Raw genomic sequence first — 16,399 nt, 5'->3', positions numbered from 1 at the left:
TGCATTCTTTTTCTTTATGAAACATCGCCGAAGCAGCCAGTTTTGTGACAGGATAGTAAAATGAGCGTGAGTTCGCGGGGGTGGAGGTGCACCGGGACGCGGGTCCTTGCCGGGTCTCGCCGCTCCTCCGGAAGCGGCGCAAGACTGGGTCCCCAAACACCCTTCCCGTTTGTCAGCCAAGCCCCCGCCCCCTGCCCAATTGGCTGCAGTGTTCTGGGTGGATTTGAATCGCGAATAGTGGTGTGGCGCGGCCCAAATAAATCAATCCTGGGGACAGGCCGCGCCCGGGAGCCAGCCCTCTGTGAGGGTAAGGGGAACGACTCGCCCAGGAGGGGCCGCTCATTGGGTCTAAACAGTCCGGAGAGAAACGGTTTCGTTCAAGATTAGCAAATCCCGAAAGAGGAGACAGGCGGGGGTGGAAAAAAAAAAAAAGGAAAAGAAGGAAAAGAAAAAAAATATATATACCCACGAAGAAAACAGGAACTTTTAAGAGCTGTCCGTGTACTTTGGACACTAGTGGGTGCCTTCTCCCCAGCTCTTGGGTTTCTCCCTAGTTTGGGGTGCACCTCTTCCCTCAGAACTTCCTAATCTGCCGGCCTTCTAGACCAGCTGGGGCGCGCCCAGGAAGCTCCACGAGCGGGCCTGGGGCTCATGGGAGTGGCTTTGAAAACATGCTTGTCTTCCCCAGAGTTGTCCCTAGCGCCAAAGATGCACTGGGGAAAAGGCACATTGGAGAGGTCAGGCAGCTTGGTTTTCTGTCTGAATCAACTGTACGAGTTAAACAGTTTTATTTTGAAATTAACCAACACACACAAAAACAACAACAACATTCACTACCCATTCCCTCGTTTGGTTGGAAAACCAGTCTGAAAAAATAAATACAATCTGTGACCATGAAAAGGAGCAATCACTTATTTTTCCCATTTGTTTTGAACATTATTTTTAAAAATAGATTGGGAATCTGGAGGGTAAAATGCCGGGTCCCTTCCCGAGCCCTTAGAGCCCGAAGGTTGTCGAATCGGTCAATGTCCACCCCGCCGCTCACCTCTGTCCCAGCAGCGCCGGGGCCAGCGCGCCCTTCTGCCGCGTCTGCGGAGCTGCGGGAAAAGCAGGTCCCCCGGGGGTATCGAGTGTCCAGGGATTTCCACGCAGACATCCTTGTACTTGCAAATACAAAGAAACACACAGGACAGAGATCAGGCTCGCGCCAGGGCTCGATCTCCTCGGGGCTCAGGGTTGGAGGCCATTCACAGCCTGGACACAAACTGAGCCAGAAAGTTTATTTTTAGCAAACAAGATAGAGTTTTTAGAAAATTGCTTTTAATAGCAAACCTGAGAAACATTATTTCAAAACGTTGGAATCAAAAGAAATCAAATGTCCACAACACATTTCCGTCACTGCTTACAATTGAGCTTCTGCAGAACGCAGTCCACTTAAACATTTGGTGAAACTCACGAAAAGAACCAAAAGCAAGGCATTCCGGGTCCTGGCGGGGGCTGAGCGGCCGGGCGGACGCCTGGCTATCTCTTCTGGGAGTCGCGCATTCAATCGCACTCAGGTTAAAATTTAAAGCCCCTGGATCCTGCTCCAGTAGCCAACCTCTCCATTCCAGAGTTTTCTACCTTCAGCCTTTTCAAAATGTGGCCACGCTGAAACTGGGAGCCGCCGCAGTGATTGGGGGAGGCAAAGTGGATTGTAATAAAAGTGACTAAATTGGACGAGAACGGTTTCTGGACCTTCTCGGTAGCAATTTAAAATTCAGAAGTGTTTAGAAGCAATTCACAACGAAGAATGAAAAAAGAAGAATTGTCTCCAACTTCCTGAATTCCTCGCCCCTTCCTCCGCACTGCCAGGCCCTGTCCCCGCTCCCCCAGGAGCCACAAGTTCACAACTCACAGTTACATGCAGAGGAAACAACGTTTAGCGACGAGGTCTCACCGTCTCTGGAAACCATACTTTACAACGCACCTCCCCACCCCAGTTCAACTCTGCACAGGCTCCTCTCCCTTCCCTAACTGGGAAAACACGAAAATAAAAACAAAACAAAAAACCAGAGCCCAAACGCTTTCTGGGAGACCGACCTTCAGAAAATCATTTACTTCGATTTACCTGGCGGGGGGGAGAGGGGGCGGGCGGGGGAAAGCATAAAAATGCATTCTCACAAAAACAACTCCTCTTGTCCTAAACTCTCCCTCGGCAGCCTTCTGGGGTCACGTCTGTCGGAAGAAATCCTTTCTGTGAGCGAAAGGGAGCGAGACATATATCACGGCTCCTGCAGCGGACGAGCCTGCGGCCGCGCGAGTCGCCGCTGACAGATCAGCGCTGATAACCCCGCGACGTTCATTTCCAGTCCCTTTGCCCGCTAGGGACCGTATCAGTTTGTACAGAGTTGTGATAACTGTTTGGAGGGAGCGAAGAGGGGGTGTGTATATGAACGTGGGGGTGGGGAAGCAGCATTCAGCTCTGGGTCCAGGGAAGGTGACACCCCCTCTTCGCAGTGACTTATCTGCGACTTACCTGAAACTCTCCAGGGAAATCTCCGTGCAAACGGGACATCAAAAGTTGGAGAGCGTCCTCGAACACCACTGATGTGGAAGCCCTTTTCCATTCTGCGCACCCCATAGACTACCTTTCCGTACAGGACCACCCGAGTTAAAGTTCCCAAAAGTCAACTGGGGAATTTTGTCGTGAGGTTCCCGAAACCACCACGACCTGAGCCCTAGCATCCCGAGATAGGGTCGGAGAAAGTTTAAGGTCGGTCTCACACAATCGCAGGGCAAAAAGCACATTTGCTGTGAAGGGGCTAGGCGGGGTTGGGGGACTGGGGGGCGCAGAGCACATTCTCCCCTCCTTCTGGGGGCGTGCTGACCCAGGGGCTGGAGCGCCCCTCCCGCCGCGGCGGCGGCGCGGGGCTGTGCACTGCCAACTCCTCCCGTGCCAAGGCTCCCTCCTCCTCCCTCGTGTGGGTGTGTGTGTGCGAGTGCGGGAGCGGGAGGGTGCACAGCCGCTGTGTGGGTGCGGGTCGCCAGCCAGGTCAGGCGTTCTGTGGCCTCCGCCCCTCCCCCGGCGTCCCTGGGCTCGGCGCCCCCCGGGTGGACTCGCCCCCACTCCGGGCACAGGGCTCGCAGCTCAGCCCACGCCCGCAGGCAGCGCGGCGCTCATTGTCTGCCTGGGCGGCGCGCTCCCCTCCCCCTCGCCGTCCCCTCCCCACCCTCTTTTCTCTCCTCCCCTAGATCCCTCCTCCTCCTCTTCACCTCCAGCGCCCAGCTGCTCGCTGAGCGCAGTTCCGACCCACAGCCTGGCACCCTTCGGCGAGCGCTGTTTGTTTAGGGCTCGGTGAGTCCAATCAGGAGCGCTGGCTGCAGTTTTCCGGCAGAGCAGTAAGAGGCGCCTCCTCTCTCCTTTTTATTCACCAGCAGCGCGGCGCAGACCCCGGACTCGCGCTCGCCCGCTGGCGCCCTCGGCCTCTCTCCACGCCTGGGAGCACCCTCCGCCGCGGCCGTTCTCCATGCGCAGCGCCCGCCCGAGGTTCGGCTGCTTCCTCCTCGCGCGATCTCCCCGCTTCCCTCCCCTCCACCCCTACTCGTCGCGGGCCCCTGGGCCTCCGGCGCTCCGGCCCTCTCCAGGCCGCGGTCGGCTCCAAGGGTGTCTCCCTCCTCCCCTCCGGGCGGGCTGAGGCGGCTCCCAGGCTCCCGGGACACCGCGGACCAACTTCTAGTCTCTTTTCCTCTCCTCGAAGCGCTTATCTGCGCGCAGCCTTATCTCCGAGTTATCTCGGCGCAAAGGGGCGGGAGCCGGTAGTTAGGCAGGCAGAGAAACTTCTTTCTTGCTATCTAGCCAGGTCTGTGTGTGGGCATTAATTTTAGTGTGGTAATCTCCGATGAGCCGAGGCGATTTGGAAGAGCAGCCTAGAGGAGGCCAGCCCGGCTGCATTTCGCCTCCCTCCCCCACTCCTCCGATTCTCCCTGTCATTCTTCCTGCTCTCCCCTTTGGGGTCGCCTTGGCTCTGGGGCAGTCTCACGCCCCCCCCCCGCCCCCAGCCCCTTGCGTTCCCCCTCCTTTTCTCTGCTCTCCGCTCCACCCCGCTACGTCCGATTCCGGGAGGGTCCGGCCTTTCTGCTGCTGGGGATGACCGCGGGGTGGGCCGGGCTGCCCGGCCGGCGTGAGCGCGCACGCTGGTGGCTGCAGGCGCGGGCCGTGTCTAAGGTGTGCGGCGCCGCGGGGACGCCGGTGGGGCTGGCGATTCCCGCCCCGCGAGCTCCCTGCTCTGCCTCTGCTGGGAAGGACGCGGACTGCTGCCCCCTCCCTGGCGTCCCACTTTCCCTGGGCCGAATGGCATTTCTCTCTGGGGCTCGCGTTCGGGCTGGTCAGCGCAGTCCGGGAAACTCTGGTAGAGCCAGTATAGGAGAACGCGGCGGTTTCGTTTTCGGGGACAGGTTGCCTTCCTTACGCGAACGGTTTTCCCGTGGGGAACCCTCACCCCGAGGCATTTCGGGAGAGGGGCATCCGCAGAGAGGCGGGATGCTGCGGTGCCAACACGCACAGCTACTTAAATTCTTTTGTGTGTCATCAGCCCGGGGGAGACACTTTAGGGCGGAAGGAAAGCCTCATCCAGCTTCTGCGGATCACCCCTGGGATCTGGCGCGCGCACGGATAAAGGATGCGGCCGAGGGGGTGGGCGGGGAGGACGCGGCGACCGGAGCGGTGCCTTTGAGGGAGGGCTGGTATCCCAGTCCTTCCAGGGCCCTGTGGCGACTCCGCAGGCTCCTTTCCCCTCTCCCTTATTAATCCCCACGCCCCAGGCAGAAATGGGATCTTTGAGAAGTCTCAAATGGGATCTTTGAGTTCTCAAAGATCCCATTGGAGGTGGATCCCATTTGAACTAGAATAAAGGAGTGGAGGCGAGGTAGTGTGCAGCCTACGCTCTTGGTAACTCGTCTATCTCCTACCATCCCCGTCTCCCCCACCTCGCCTCAGGAGCTAGACGTCAGCTTGCAGCGGCGCCGGACCGTGGATGGCCTTGACTGACGGCGGCTGGTGCTTGCCGAAGCGCTTCGGGGCCGCAGGTGCGGACGCCAGCGACTCCGGAGCCTTTCCAGCGCGGGACCCCTCCACGCCGCCTTCCCCCATCTCTTCCTCGTCCTCCTCCTGCTCCCGGGGCGGAGAGCGGGGCCCCGGCGGCGCCAGCAACTGCGGGACGCCTCAGCTCGACGCGGAGGCAGCGGCTGGACCCCCGGCCCGCTCGCTGCTGCTCAGCTCATACGCTTCGCATCCCTTCGGGGTTCCCCACGGACCTTCGGCGCCTGGGGTCGCGGGCCCCGGGGGCAACCTGTCGAGTTGGGAGGACCTGCTGCTGTTCACTGACCTCGACCAAGCCGCGACCGCCAGCAAGCTGCTGTGGTCCAGCCGCGGCGCCAAGCTGAGCCCCTTCGCACCCGAGCAGCCGGAGGAGATGTACCAGACCCTCGCCGCTCTCTCCAGCCAGGGTCCGGCCGCCTACGATGGTGCGCCCGGCGGCTTCGTGCACTCTGCGGCCGCGGCGGCAGCAGCCGCGGCGGCGGCCAGCTCCCCGGTCTACGTGCCCACCACTCGCGTGGGTTCCATGCTGCCCGGCCTACCGTACCACCTGCAGGGGTCGGGCAGTGGGCCAGCCAACCACGCGGGCGGCGCGGGCGCGCACCCCGGCTGGCCCCAGGCCTCCGCCGACAGCCCCCCGTACGGCGGCGGAGGCGGAGCGGCTGGCGGTGGGGCCGCGGGGCCTGGCGGCGCTGGCTCGGCCGCGGCGCACGTCTCGGCGCGCTTCCCTTACTCGCCCAGCCCGCCCATGGCCAACGGCGCCGCGCGGGAGCCGGGAGGCTACGCGGCCGCGGGTAGTGGGGGCGCGGGAGGCGTGAGCGGCGGGGGCAGCAGCCTGGCGGCCATGGGCGGCCGCGAGCCCCAGTACAGCTCGCTGTCGGCGGCGCGGCCGCTGAACGGGACGTACCATCACCACCACCACCACCACCACCATCATCCGAGCCCCTACTCGCCCTACGTGGGGGCGCCACTGACGCCCGCCTGGCCTGCCGGACCCTTCGAGACCCCGGTGCTGCACAGCCTGCAGAGCCGCGCCGGAGCCCCGCTCCCGGTGCCCCGGGGCCCCAGTGCAGGTAAGGGTCGCGCCTCAGGGTCAGGTTGTGGGTCCAAAGCGCTGGGGCGCACGGGGGACGTGGAGCAGCTACTCCACTCTGTTTTCAGGACTTTGAGGCCCTGTTTTCAGGACTTTCTCGTCCGGGTGCACGGAGGTCGGCCTGGTCCCAGGAAGGATTTGCAGGCCTGTGGCTGGGTGAGGAGAGTCTGGTAGCGCTGAGGCGATTCTCTTGTGCCAAGTTCCTTTCCACGGAAGAGACTAAATGCACATCTGTACCTTTGTGCCTTGGAGAAGCTCAGGGCCTTGATGAGTAGTGAATGGCCTCTGCTACTGGGGAAAAACGAGGCTGGGAGGTAACTAAGAGCGCTTGAGCCTCATCGCAGACCCTACTTTGGGTGAGTGGAAGAGATTCCACGATGGGAGTAAGTCTGGGAGAGTGGCGGACACTTGATCCACCCCCAAACACACATACAAGCACTTGCAGACTCACCCAGTTTAACTCTCCAAAGGGTGTGTGTGTGTTTTCCTAGAGAAGGGTATTTAGAAAAGCACAACAGAAGAGCTTAGATGTTCCTAGGGAAGCTGGTTGGCGTCTTCTCTCCCACAAGGGAGAGAGGGAAAGAAAAGATGAGAGGGCACCTGGAGTGGTCAGACTTGTGACTTTATGCTGAAGGAGAGCTGGTGGATAGGCCCTTTTGCTTGGCATCAGCTGGGCCCTGGTCTGGGACTGCTGCTCACATGGCCAGGCTGCAACTCAGGCATCCTGGAGCTGGGGCACCTATTCTCCCTTCGAAGTTTAGCCCACCAGTTTTTCAGTTTCCAATTTGACTCATACTCTTAATTCCTGTGTCTGGGAGCCATTAGGGGGTGAAAATGCTATTGTCAAAAATACCTGGAAATGCCTCGTTTTGAAAAGTGTTTTGTTTACTCCAGCACAGGAGTGTGTGAGCCCTGTTAGGCTGCTTTTCTCAGATGCAACATTCTGCGTCTTTGGTGCTTTCAGCTGGCTTCTCTTACTATATATTTCACCTGTTTGATAATCTTTCTAAGGAAACAACACCTTTTTTTATTGTTGTTTGTTAGAGGGGAGGTGTGGGGGAGGCCCCTTGAGTCACAGAGGTGGCAGAGTGGAGGAAGGCACATTAATCCAAACAGTCCTACCCCGGTGTCTTGTGTATCCCAGGTCTGTGCTTCTCGTGGGAGCCTCGATGCTGCCTTTAGGGACAGCAAGTCAGTCCTTCTAGGGGCCAGGATTCCTTAGGATAAAATGGGACATTCCCAACCTTGTCTGCAAAAGACACCCTGGAAATGCAAGTGGTCTGAAAGTGAAGGAACAAATTTGAACAGCTCCCTGATAACCTAAGTTCTTTCTGTCTTCTTCCAAGTGCTGCAAGACTTGGTCTCAAAATTCCCTCTTTTTAATTTTGCTCTATCACCCAGTCTGGAGTGCAGTGGTCACTGTAACCTCCACCTCCTAGGTTCAAGTGATTCTCCTGCCTCAGCCTCCCGAGTAGCTGGGATTACAGGAACGTGCCGCCACACCTACTTTTTGTATTTTTAGTAGTTTTTGCCATATTGGTCAGGCTGGTTTTGAACTCTTGACTTCAGGTGATCCACCCGCCTCCCAAAGTGCTGGGCTTATAGGCGTGAGCCACCGCGCCCAGCGAAATTCCCTCTTTTTGCTTCTGCTGCAAAGCTGGCCCTGGAGACCATATTTCCGGTGTGTGGAATGGGATCGGGGACCCTGTTGAGATTTGCACTGTTGGCTTGGAACTTGAGAGTCAAGGGCTCTCTCTTCCTTACCGCTGCATAGGGACCCATGTTTGGCTCCCAGGAGCAGAGATGGAGAGACTGGGAATCTCTAAGGAGGCAATGGTTGGGTGTGAAGCTTCTTTTGTCAGTCGGGGAGTTCTGTAGGGAATGTGCAAGGGTGTGTGAGTTGGGTGAGGGCTAGCTGCAGCTTGAGCCAGCGCCTGCAACTCTGCCTATTTCTTGACACACCTTAGCTTGATCTCCAGGTTCCTTTCCTCCAATCTTCCAGCATTTCATATGGCTGAGAGAGTCTTTAGATGTTTACAGTAACTGGTTCTGTATGCGAAATCCCTTTAGAGGCAGTATGGGGCAGTTGTGGGCAAGTTAATATGTTGCTTTTTGTTTTAAATTTAGCCTATACTTTCCCTAATTTTTTCATCTTCTGGGCACACCACAGTTAGAGAAATTTTCTGTAGACCTAGAAGATTTGTTATTTTTTAAGCATTTTTTTTAAAAAAATATGTTTAAAAAAATGGGAAGGGATTTGGAAACACCCAGCTTTTGCATAGAGTCTGTAGGAAATCAGGAAGCGACTGGGACCAAGCCAGTATTGGGGTGAAGGGTGGGGAGTGAGTGACCCTAACTTTGCTTGTCCTCACAGGTTCTCTGGGGCCAGCTTCCTAGCTAGGTTTCCTGTTTCTTAGATTTTTTTTTTTTTTTAAACAAACCGTTTTTGGAGGCAGACACTTTAAACACCAGAGCTAAAACCCGAGTGCTGAACTTGATCAACCCACACAATCTGGAGGCTTCTGGAAACCCACGCTATACACCTCTTGCTGACTGGGTAGATGGGATGAGCTTACTCTGGGGTGATCTCAGAGTTCTCACACCCCTTTATTTCCTGGGTCCTACACCCTCCTAAGCTCCTGCGGAACTGTGTTTGAGTCCCTGTGTCTTGGTGCCACACACAGAAAGACAGGTGGTGGTGCCCTTCTGCTCAGAATCTATCACTCCCCAAGGGCACCCCAAACAGCCATGTTAGGAGAGAAATGGTGAGTTGAAAAGGGGGAACTTGGTGAGCAAGCCTCCAGCACAATCAGATATACAGACAGCATTTTTTTTTTTTTTCCTTTTTAGTCATTTAGAGGATTATAGCTGCTTGGTGGGTTTGGGAAAGAGGTTGGGAGGGAATGAGAGAGATTTTATTTAACTAAAAATAAGCAAACTTCCTAGATTGTATTTATTATTTATTCAAAGTGGACTTTTAATTAAATTTTGTCTTTGGGTTTTCAGATGACTAAATAGTTCTACCTGGGGAGTTCACGCTGTCTTCTATTGGGATTCTTATTGTTCCCAGGCAGAGGACTGGGTTTTCCAGGGAATGCCCCACTCCTCTGTCCAGAGGGGCTCTGATAGGTAACATTTTAAAGTCAACAACAAAGACAAATACCTTGTTTAACTTCAGTGTCCTTGAAGTCCTGAGTATTTTACTGATTACCATAGTCAATAGTGGCTTTTAGAGCGGAGAAGAATAAATCTTTGTGATCTGTTGTGAGTTGCGGTATCCCCATGACAACTTTGAACTCGGGCTGTGTAGGATGCTAGTTTCTTTAAAACTTAATAAGAAATGAGAAAGGAGACTTGTTTTGTAAATAGTATTAATGGAATTAAAGAGTTTTTATGCTAAAGTCATATTTAAATATCGTTACCCCACAGTTGATGGTAGACACAAGCAATAAACTGCAAGGGGATGAGAAAGCACAAAAAGGTTCACTAGCACACAATCTTCAGCTAAAACTCTAAAGTGTAATGTTTATTTACTTTAAAAAGTGATTCAGAAATGCTTCTTCAATAATGCAAAACTAGAATATTTAAACCTTCTATAATCTAAAGAACCTAAATGGTGGTCTATACTTTTTTTTTTTTTTGGTCTATACTTATAAGTACCTATCTTATTTTTAGAGACATTTGTTCTTCCATATTTAACCTTCTTGAGAAGTAATAAATGTTACATTTACTCTTAATTAAGATTTGTTTTATTAGCAGGTTTAGGTTATTGTGAATTCTGAAAACTAACCAAAGAATAATAATAGTAAAATTAGGTAAAATAAAAACATTTTAAATAGATTGTATAACTCAAAATGATCACTGGGAAGGTCTTGGTAATTTTCTCAATCAGTAAGGTATCAACCTTTTATAAAAAATTTGCGGATAGAAACAGTTGGACCCACTTCTAAATCAGGGGATTTTAGCATTTGATCTTCGTGGCATGAAAATAAACTGTGCTTAACGTTAGTGCATTTTCCCCCTGAAAAGATGAGAGTTAATTTTCTCGTTTCTAGTTTCTAACTAACATAGGTGCCTAAGAATAGTACTTTTAATTTCACTTGTGTATCTTTAATTGGAGAAGAGGCACATATGGACCGGTGGCAGATGTAGAAAATACTTTTTAAAATTACTTGAGATAAAAGTTAATGCGGCAGCCTCGCTCTGTCCCCGGATATTTGTCGGTTGCAGCGGGGCTCAGTGGTCAGTATTGCTGTGTGGCTTGCTCGGGTTTGGCAACGACGTACTGTAATGATGATGGATTTTAGTCTTTAAAAGCTCCGGGACAGCCTGAGAGTAGGGGTCAGGGGACTCAAGCCGACCTCCTCCCCACCGCTCATCTCGGACTCTGACGTCCTCTGCTTCCAGCACTGTCTCTTTCCCGGGGTCTCTACTGGGGCGCCCCAGGTGTGCAGAAGTATTGGACAAATGGTCAGCGGATCGATAGTGACGAAATAAAAACCCTGCTCCTGGCTTTGCGGCCAAGGAGAAAAGCACAGCCGGGAAGGGTGCGGGCAGGGAAGCCGGGCACCGGGGCTGGGGGCCGGGGTCCCCCGGGTGTCGCGGGAAGGGACGGGTCCGGCGCGGCCTCACCCGCCCTCTCGCCCCGCTGTCGCCGCAGACCTGCTGGAGGACCTGTCCGAGAGCCGCGAGTGCGTGAACTGCGGCTCCATCCAGACGCCGCTGTGGCGGCGGGACGGCACCGGCCACTACCTGTGCAACGCCTGCGGGCTCTACAGCAAGATGAACGGCCTCAGCCGGCCCCTCATCAAGCCGCAGAAGCGCGTGGTGAGTGTGACCTGCCCTGCCCCTGGCTTGCAGCCGGGCCCCCGGCTCTCCTGGCCCTGCCTGCCCCGCCCTGGCTCTGCCTGCCTCCGGCGTCCCCCTCCCCGGGGACAGGTGCGGCCGCCCCGATCCCACCCGAGCGGGGACCCAGCGGTACCATCCTGTCCCGGCTGTTCCAACGCCCACCCGCTGGCGCCCAAGCAGAGGTTACCCCGAAACCGGCGTCTGGGAAGCCAAGATAGCCTTTCCCCATATTTATGCGCAGGGAATGACGTTCCTAAATGACAAAAACAAAAACAAACAAAAAAGGAAGGTGAAAAATGTTACCATGTTTCAAGCAAAGAAAGAAAAAATCTATATATCTCTAGGTGTACTTGCCAAAGCACTGTAATAATTCTGGTAAGATAGGCAAAAAATTGGTGATGGTAACCTGAGGGGAAAAACAGACCTACCGAGGCTGGACGAAGGAAGACTTTTTTCACTGGGTATGGTTTAGATTTAATCCTTGAAAAACCATGCTCACTTATACCATCCACCCCCCGAATAGAATATGCCAGAAATCCACCCACCCTCTCGCCTCCTCACAGCCATATTCTTTTGGGTGCCTTTTACTTTGTCCTTTCCACCTTCTTGGTCACTTCTACCTCTTATCCTCAGGTGTATCCCCAAATTCCATATCTTGGATTGCCCTTGAACCTGGTGAAAATTTATTTGCTCTAACTTTTGTTATTTCGAAATCAGAGAACCTTGTAGAACTTGAGAAAACGTGTGGTTTGTATGTTCTTAAGTTGAGCGTTTTCACCAATTTGCACACGTTGTACTTTTTATCTATTTATTTTTGAGACGGAGTTTCACTCTTGTTGTCCAGGCTGGAGTGCAATGGCGTGATCTTGGCTCACCGCAGCCTCCGCCTCCACGGTTCAAGCGATTCTCCTGCCTCAGCCTCCCGAGTAGCTGGGATTACAGGCATGCGCCACCACGCCCAGCTATTTTTTTTGTATTTTTAGTAGAGACAGGGTTTCTCCATGTAGGTCAGGCTGGTCTCGAACTCCCGACTTCAGGTGATCCGCCCGCCTCCCGAAGTGCCGGGATTACGGGCGTGAGCCACCGCGCCCGGCCACCATGTTTTAAAGAAAGGGAATCCTGATTTCAGGGATTAGTCTTGTATTGTCATTGTTATGTGTGCTTCTTAGCCGGAGAGAGTATTTACCGCTGTAATGGTTAGAGAAAACAAAGGAAAGCTTTCACCAGCCCCATTGTAAGGCTAACATTTGTTTAGCGAAGTACTCATAATCTAATAACCCTTTAAAGCTAAATATGTTACAGTTAGATGCCAGACGTCTTAAGTATCCCAGTAATTTATTTGTTATACTCTAATTAGCAGGAACAAATGCTACACATGTTGTTTGTGTTAAATAGATTAGAGTGAAATTGCATCACAATGTAAGTCTGACGCCTTAAAGAGAAGCAATTAGTTTTATGGTTGGTTTTGTTTTAATGCATTTAAAATAAAGTGGCCGAGGTTAATTTAATGAATGTATATGCCTTACACTCGTTACAACCTCCCACAGCTTAAAATTTTCTTTAAAGAAATTTTAACTGTAGTGTGTGACTCTCTGTGGGTTTCATTTTTTCTTAAATGCATCATACTAAAGAAGAAAAAGTAGTAAGTGGAAAATATCCCACAGAAGTTCCTTGTTTTCATATAATAGACAACACATGAACAATGAAACTGATTTATTTTTCTGGAAAGGCACATTGAGTTGAGTACTAACTGAACTCTCAAAGGTAACATTTTCTAGAGATTGAGCAAAAATTTGGTGGAAGAGTAGCCATTTAGGTTCCAGTTGCATTATAAATTTGATCTAGTAACATATTTAGATAGTGCCATTTGTTTTGTGCATGTACCAGTAAAAATAACTTAGAAGGAAAAAAAAAAAGAACAGTTTTTAGCATTTCTGAATCAATTAATTTTCTTTGTGCTTAGCAGGTGTCTTGGCCATAACCAAGGTCAGCAAATATGCTTTGTAAATGGGTTATAAATGATACCAATTGAAGGGTGTGCCACTATCAATGAGGTCTCCTTGTGGGCTTCTTATTTATGGTTTTGATGGATCTGGCTTAGTTCTCAGAAACAGAATGTTGAACTCAAGTTTGTTTAGCCAGCAGTATAGAACCAATCACTGTGAATCTGAACTCGCAATACATTGCAAAGTAAGAGATTTATGGTGTAACTTGAATTCCTTGTCAGTGAGGAATATGACTGAGATCGCTTGTTACAAGGAACTTTTATAACCCATTCACCTGCATTTCACATGTTTATGAGGACTGGCTTCACTTATGATCTGCAGTTGACAGTCATAAAGTCCTTTGTTATAATGGCAAATTCTGATAACAAGTTTGCTTCACATTGGCTCCAAATTCCACTGGAAACTGTCATAAATGACTGGTTTATAAAGTGAACCTTCCTGTCCCTCGTTTACTGATTTCACATTTATGAAGAAAAAGGAACCCTTTCCTAAAAAATTATTTTCTTTTAACCACAAAGAAAAAAGAAAAGCCTGGATGTGTAAAGTTTTGTTAATATGTTGTTGTGATTTTAGCAAAGCAGTTTCCCAGGTAGCTCTCCTGTGAGCCAAGCATACTCATTTCAACTAAAGGCAAATTGATTCTTAGCGCTGACTTCTTAGAAATGTTATAGTGCTAAAACGTTTGCCGGTGTCTCTTTGTGTTTATAACTTATCTGTAAAGAGTGATGCTAAGTAATGCAGCAGGATGTGAATCCTAAATGCAAATTTTAATTTCATCTTTTAAATTTGCCAGCAAAAATTTTGGAAGTCTCTGTCCTGTAATCTGTGAATATTCGATACATATTCAATTTACATTTCTCTTCTTCATTCTTTACAATTGATTTTTCTTAACTTCGCAAATTTTGTAATTTTCAACTTGGTTTGGTCCCAAATCTTTCTCTAATTTTTTTTTTTAATATGGAAAGCTTCACGAATTTGGGTGTCATTCTTGTGCTGGGGCCATGCTAATCTTCTCTGTATCCTTCCAATTTTACTATGGAAGCAAGCATGCATTTTTTTTTTTTTAACTGAAGCTGTGTCACAATTTTTATAGTAATTTACAGCATTTAAAAGGAAATTTAAGCTTGGCAACTTAAAAACAAGTTTTATATTTTGCCATTCTGGGTAGGAAATTATATTAGCTTAAACTCCCATCCTTTATAATTAACATGTAGTAATCTAGAGATAATAAATTCCCTTTAAGGATGTTGTGGGCATAAAGAAAACATGGAAATAGGAGTGACAGTGGCAGACAGGTGGCCTTTTACCTTTTCTGGTAATACCAATTAACCCTTTGTATGAACAAAAGTTGAGAATAATACTGATAGGGCAAATATATTAGTATCACTGCATCTAAGACAATGGCAGCATTAAGATGATGCCATAAAATTTGCTTGTGTCTTTTGTAAAATAGATAAAACAAAAATACAGGCAGCAGGCAATCATGATGGTAATTATGGAATGTGCTTAAAGATATTTCTTTTTTTTTTTACAAAACATTTACCCCTCTTCTGAAATCCATTTCCATTAATGTACTTTCAAAGTTTCCATTAATCTACTTTCAAAGGCCCTTTCAAAGTTTCTGGTTTACTCCTTTACATATATCTGAGAAACAGACCTGATGATCTCCAGTTTTCAGGGGAAGTGGAGACTGCCCAGAGCCATTTACCACATTGGCAAGTGGCTTGTGATTGCATTTCATGACTTAAATCTCAGACCTGTGATAGTGCACCGCCAACTGCTGTCCACGGTAGGGGGCGGGCCTGGGGGGAGGTGGGGCACTCTCATGTTGATGTCTACCTGTGTTGTTACTTCCGGTGTGTTTTGAATATAACTCTATTTGGCCAACTTTTAGAAAATCTTTTAATTCCCCTAAAAAAGATACCAGGAGTATCTGGGAAACTCTAAATTGGAGAAGAAACCGTGGGTGAAACTCTCCTTGTTAGGACGCTGGTAAAAGCTTTGCATGAAGTTGTTGGCCAACTATATGACTGCTCCCTGGTATTCTTGAATCCATGGAGACAGGGTAGCTGGAGGAATAAATCAAATCTATAGGGTCTAGCACACTATGCAGACCTCAGATTTCTTGGTCCAGAAAAGTCAGTCTAAGTACACTGCAATTTTTTTTCTTAAGGACCATTTCATTTATAATAAAATAGATACATGCTTGTTGATGACAGGGACAAAATACCTTAATGTATGTATGTAGCATATATATATATATATATATGTCACTTATGTTTTTCCACTTCTGTTCTTGTACTGTTTCTAGCCTTCATCACGGCGGCTTGGATTGTCCTGTGCCAACTGTCACACCACAACTACCACCTTATGGCGCAGAAACGCCGAGGGCGAACCCGTGTGCAATGCTTGTGGACTCTACATGAAACTCCATGGGGTATGCCATGTATTCTGCTCACTTATATATACATTTAGTGTCTGGTTTGTATGTGATTTCAGTTATAAAAAATCAGCAAATGAAAGATACTCAAGTGAAAAATTTGAATGCATATGATTTATTACTGAATATGTTTAATATATTCAGTGTACATACTGAATATATTTACTTTATTGAATCGAAGGTGCTTTTAATTATAATATGAAATATTATCTTATGCACAAGTAGGAGACAAAAAATGCCACCAATTGAACTATTGCAAACGTTCATTTAAGACACATTCCAGTTTTCAAAATGCGAAAGTGTGAAAAATGTGTATTTTAGAATGGGTAATATGGTAGTAACCATTTTTAAAACTGCACAATTAAGGAAATCAATCAAAAATGCACAATCACTGGTCTATATATCTTAATAATTTTGAATGTAATCAGACATTTATGCAAAGGAATAATGCATTTAATAGTTACAGTTTGAAATATTTCATAGTTCATTTTAAAGGACTGCACAAAGCATTATAAACACCTCAATCTTAAAAAATAGAAAAATAACCTTGCATCTGTAGGAGGAAGGAGATACATGATCTCTTTGAAATAATTCTTATTCAATGAATAGCTACTCATTTCAAACAATAAACATTAAGTTGAAGGAATTAAATTCTCCTTGACAAATCATCTCATTCTTTCTGAAGGAATCTCTGCATTTGATGAGGAAAGTGTAGTCTTTGTGCACTTGGCATCTCTTGAGTGTGTATAAAAATTGGATTGACATTTATGCCAAGTTCTTTTTTTTTCTTGTTTCTTTTTCTTGTTTTGAGATGGAGTCTAACTCTTGTTGCCCAGGCTGGAATGTAGTAGTGCTCTCTCGGCTCACTGCAACCTCCACCTCCTGGGTTCAAGTGATTCTCCTGCCTCAGCCTCCCAAGTAGCTGGGATTACAGG

General features: G+C 49.3%; 1 protein-coding gene and 1 non-coding gene across 4 annotated transcripts in view; one reads left to right on the top strand and one right to left on the bottom strand.

Moving 5' to 3' along the window:
• The first annotated feature begins 3,435 nt into the window (after positions 1-3,435).
• GATA6 (GATA binding protein 6) overlaps positions 3,436-16,399 on the top strand; it is a 32,952-nt gene continuing 19,988 nt past the window's right edge. Inside the window, exons 1-4 of one of the 3 annotated variants that reach the window (XM_045378283.2) lie at positions 3,436-3,529; positions 4,979-6,150; positions 10,831-10,997; positions 15,336-15,461. In XM_045378283.2, the coding sequence (XP_045234218.1) occupies positions 5,016-6,150; positions 10,831-10,997; positions 15,336-15,461 (1,428 nt within the window). In that variant the 5' untranslated portion in view covers positions 3,436-3,529; positions 4,979-5,015. Of the gene's footprint in view, positions 4,392-4,978; positions 6,151-10,830; positions 10,998-15,335; positions 15,462-16,399 lie in introns of all 3 variants that reach the window. The other 2 variants (XM_045378284.2, XM_065534033.1) reach the window with 2 other exon arrangements.
• On the bottom strand, positions 13,976-14,077 carry LOC123570162 (U6 spliceosomal RNA). The gene has a single exon (XR_006694154.1). It is a non-coding gene; the product is annotated as a U6 spliceosomal RNA (small nuclear RNA).

Source organism: Macaca fascicularis, chromosome 18 (genome assembly GCF_037993035.2).
Source record: "Macaca fascicularis isolate 582-1 chromosome 18, T2T-MFA8v1.1".
NCBI classification, from domain to species: domain Eukaryota; kingdom Metazoa; phylum Chordata; class Mammalia; order Primates; family Cercopithecidae; genus Macaca; species Macaca fascicularis.
Note: the sequence above shows the minus strand (reverse complement) of the source record. Positions and strands in the feature narration are given on the sequence as shown.